Source organism: Vombatus ursinus, unplaced genomic scaffold, assembly GCF_900497805.2.
Source record: "Vombatus ursinus unplaced genomic scaffold, bare-nosed wombat genome assembly UNPS02014786.1, whole genome shotgun sequence".
Taxonomy (NCBI): Eukaryota; Metazoa; Chordata; class Mammalia; order Diprotodontia; family Vombatidae; genus Vombatus; species Vombatus ursinus.
The window spans coordinates 10,574,585-10,579,117 of record NW_020954564.1 but is presented as its reverse complement, the minus strand read 5'-3'; the positions used below and the strand labels follow the sequence as shown (position 1 = coordinate 10,579,117).

General features: G+C 43.3%; 1 protein-coding gene across 1 annotated transcript in view; it reads right to left on the bottom strand.

The window, feature by feature from the left end:
- Window positions 1-3,575, bottom strand: part of LOC114046986 (disabled homolog 2-interacting protein-like) — a 52,026-nt gene extending 48,451 nt beyond the window's left edge. Inside the window, exons 1-2 of the mRNA XM_027867629.1 lie at window positions 3,567-3,575; window positions 2,038-2,157 (exon numbers count right to left, since the gene is read on the bottom strand). Coding sequence (XP_027723430.1) covers window positions 2,038-2,157; window positions 3,567-3,575 — 129 coding nt within the window. The remainder of the gene's footprint in view (window positions 1-2,037; window positions 2,158-3,566) is intronic.
- Between the last annotated feature and the right edge of the window lie 958 nt (window positions 3,576-4,533).

Sequence of the window (4,533 nt, the reverse complement as noted above, 5' to 3'; positions counted from 1 at the left end):
GGGGGGGGGGGGGGGAGGAGATAAAGAAGAGTGAACAATAAAGTATAACCTTAAGGTTGGGAACTTGAGTGACCAGACTGGTGTCCTTGACAGAAATGTAGAAGTTAGGAAGAAAGGTGCGTTTAGGGAAAATGGTGATGAGCTCCATTTTGGATGTGATGACTTTCAGATGCCTACAGGATATCCAGGTGAAGACTGCCATAGAGCTAAGGGGAGAGATCAAGGCTAGAATCACAGAATAGGATTTTAAAACTTATAAGGGGTCCCTGGAACTGTGTAACCTTGGGCAAGTCAATCAATGCCTCTGGCCTCCATTTCCTTGTTTGTAAAATGAGGAGGTTGGATTGGATGCCTTTTATGAACATACAAAGCACAGAGAATCCTCTAGTCTAATGACCATCATTTTACACGGGAGGAAAGTGACTTATTCAAGGTCACAAAACCCATATTATCAATCAAATCTCCATCTTATCAAGCTTACTCACTGATATAGATGGATAAGGCTATAACTCTCCCTGGAACTGCCATATTATAAGCTCTAAGAGAAAGTGAAGGAATATTGGGTTCTTGGGGATATATCTTTCCTTACATGACTCCAAATCTTAGGGAAGTTGATCTACCTTTTCCAAATCACAACTAACAAATGATCCATGTGTAGCAAGCAAACTGGCGGGGGAAGGAGGAGGGAAAAGTAATATAAAATACTATTCATGGGAAAACTGGCAAAGGAGAGAAATTTAAGAGGAACCAGATCAGTGATCCAACAAAGAAGTGTTGGTGTAGTGTGGTCTCAATGCTTGGTTTCTACTCTTTTTTGCTGTTTTCTATTCTCTTTAAGACCGAGTTCTTAAAGTATAGGTAGGAGATAAGGAAGAATGTCCAGGCCTGGTGGGGCTCTCTCTTTGAAGGATGCAATTGGCTCCTCAACCAGGTGACCTTTTGTACTCCTGACAAGGAGCTTCTTCAATTATTTTTCCCAGGCTTCAGGAAAGAAGGTCAAAGGAACCATTCTCCAAGGTGGCCTGTATCTACTAAGAGATTGAGGTGGTGGTCCAATAGAGGAGAGTGGCATTACGGAAATTAAAAGATGACTTTGCAACAATGTGAACTGCCCAAGTGGCTTTCTATCATTGGAAGTCTTCAAGTTAAGGCTGAATCACATGTCAGGGATGTTACAAAGGGCATCACTGCTCAAATTGGGGGTTTAAATAGATGACTTTTAAGTTCACCTTTGGGTTTTAAGGAATACTAGATTTAGTGTCAGAAGACCCGAGTTTGGGGCCCCAGGTGGGGAAACAAACCTAAGTCTGGGATGGTAGACAGACCACTGGACTGAGAATCAGGTGAGAACTAGAGTCAAATCCTAGCTCTGCCACTTAGTAGCTGAGTGACCATGGGCAAGTCTTATCATTTTCATGGACGTTAGTTTCCTCACATGTAAAATGGAAATTCATCAGTTACATAATAGATTTAGAGCAGAAGGGACCTAGATAATCTCGTCCAACCCACTTATTTCATAGGCAAAGAAACAGAAGTACAGCAAGATTGTAGCCTGCCCAAAGCTTAGCCAAGTCAAGATTTGGGCCTTTCTTTCACTACCTCTCTTCCAGGGTTATAGTGAAAAAATCAAATGACATAATTAATGTAAATGCATTTTTGTATAAAGCACTACAGAAATGGGAATTACTCATTATTATTGTTATTATTATTAAGTAATGTTGACTTTCCAGTTACCTTGGAAGCTACTGGTCATACAGTTATTAAATGTTGGAGCTAGCCTTTTCCAGTACAGTGTGGGATCTCCCAAATGTTTCTTTTAAATCAGGTATTCCTTAATTGGGAGCATTCAGAACTGGGAAAAGTTAGAAGACTTTGCAAACATCTGCATCGACACACAGCTGGGACAGACCAAGCAAGCACCTCGAACTGGCTCACTCTCTATCTCAGGGATAGGCTATTTCCTCTAACAAAGATTCAACAATATCACAGTGACCTAGTTTTTTGACAGTTGTTTCAAATACTTAAGCCACAGCTCACAGAGCTGAGAAACTGCCTTCCCAGAGCCCCCAGTCTGCCAGCATCCGTCCACATCACTTCCTCAACCTCTTCCAGCCAGGAGTTCTGTGAGCAGACAAGAAGGGATGGTGGTGGTGGAGACTGGGATTTGGGGGAGTGAAGGCTGAGGAAGAGGCTGGGGAGTAAGGAGGGAGGAGGGATAGATAATTAGTTGGTGTCTAGCTGGAAATCTGCCTTCTTTGTGCCTTGGGGGCAGCTCCATCTGCGGGCTTGGCTGGAGACAAATATTAGCCTGTGTGGTAGAAGGAGTCCTGGACTAAGTCAGGAGACCTGGGTTCAAAAGCTAAGTCACTGTGGGCTTTTAGGTAAGTCACTCACCTCTCTGGGTCCATAAAATGTGAGGGTGAATATAAAATGGGACTCAATCTCTAAAGTCTTTTCCAATTCTAACATTCCACGTTTTAGCATTCTATGAACTTAGTCTTAAAATTCCACCTTCTAAGGTCCTTCCAGTGCTCACAGTCCATGTTCTAAGACCCTTTCTAGCTCTGATATTCTATGTATTTTTCCCCTGGAAAAAAAAAAAGCAAAAAACAAACATTTAACAAGGTACTGGTATTTTACTCGGTGAATAATGAGGTAGCCACGACTTTCAGAACCAGAAACTTAGAGCTGAGTCTTTAGAGATCATCCCGTCCCTTAGAATAAGTATCCCTCATACATCCGGGTGGTGTTTTCCTCGTAAAAAAATTCCACACACCCCCTTTCAGTAAGCCTATTTCTAATGATTTCCATATTTTGGGCTGGGTCACTGCTACCATCATTATTTCTCCCTCGCTACAAAGGTCTAGAAAATACAATGTCCAGGCCTAGCCCCCCAACAAAAAATTAGTGGGTAGAGCTCCTGGCCTTCAGTACTTAAGTCAGGGCTGGGAAAACCAAGAATTCCAAACCTTTCTTTATAAAGGGAATGGGGAAGGGCCAGAGGTAGTGCTGATTTTACATTGACAACCTTGTTGCTAACTTGATATGTGACTCTGGACAAGTCACTGGCTTCCTTGTGACTCAGTTTCCCCATCTATAAAATGAGAAAGTTGCATTACATTTTCTTTTCCAGCTCAAATATTCTTAGTTGATAGTTCCAACATTCTGTGTTCTAAGGTTTATTTCTAGCTTTGACAGGCTATGATTCTCTTTTCAAAGGCCATGGAGGCACAGGTGGAATAGTTCTGTCCTGGGGCAATGGCTAAGTTGTCTTCCACCATAAATGCTAACTCGTGGAGACCCTGGACTCAGGGACTGAGTCCCTTCTCCTTCTGGCTGCAAAACATCTGGCTGTGCCCAGCCCTTTGATTCTGTTGACAAAATCAGTGCAGAGCCTTAGATGATGCATTTCAGGTGCCAAATAGGGACAGGGTCCAGCTGAGGGTAGTGCTCCACCAAGATAAAGGGTCAGCAAATCCACTGACAGTCCCCTTTTCTTGCATTCCCCTAACATAAACACACACATTAACCCCAGTCTCTGGCCAGAGACAGCCTTTGCTACTCACCATCACCATCGCTACACTCTGGCTTCCTCTGGCCGGCCCCAGGAGCTGAAGGAACCCAGGCAAAATCATGAGCTAGCCAAGGAGGGGAAGGAGGGGAGTCGTTCCCAAGCACCCCAGTCTGTTGCCTCTCTGTATGGTACTAGCTGCCACGGGCCGGCCAGGAGCTGCCCGCTGGCCCTTACTAAGTCTTCTCTCTCTCCAGTTCTCAGCAAACCATTCCAGCCCTGTCCACTGGGAACAATCATCGCTAGTTAAACAAAGGCTATATTCTAACTCTATGTAATGTGCTTTTAAAGGGACAGTGTCCCATTCTGGGCTGCTGGGGATTTAAAGGCACAGAGACCCTTTTCTAAGCAAAATATTGGAGAAAATATAAAACATGAAGACCAACACAGTAGGAACTGGAGCCTCTGTTCTTCACTACAAGTCTTTAAGAATATGTATTTAAAGATAGTTAAAATCAAATTTTTCATGAGCTCTGAAGCTCCAAAAATGAAACTTTAGGGTTTGAATTGTTGATGGGTATCTAAGAGGAATGGAAAAATAATTAGCTTCAATTTATATGTTAGAGACATTCAGCTGGGTTTACCTCAGGATAAACCAAACCTCTCCCACTGGAGGCAGCCATACTCCCTTACACTTTTTCCATGGGGGGAGGGAGAGAAAAGGGGGAAGGGAAAGGGTTAGGGGATGTGTATAATGTGAGGAAAAGGGGCAGGGGGGATTCTGGAGGAAAAAAAACAGGGAAGAGGAAGAGATTAGAAGAAGGAAGTTGTGACAGCTGAGATAAAAAGAAAGGAGAGAAAACAAATCAGAGAATGGAAGAAAGGGAGAAAGAGAGGAAGAAGGGAAGTATGGACTAGGAGAAGAAAGGAGCACCAGAAAAAGAAAAACATGCAAGGAAGGGCAGAGAAACCTCAAGTCTGCGTCATACATGGATTATCTGAAGCTACTGTGTGTGTCTAGT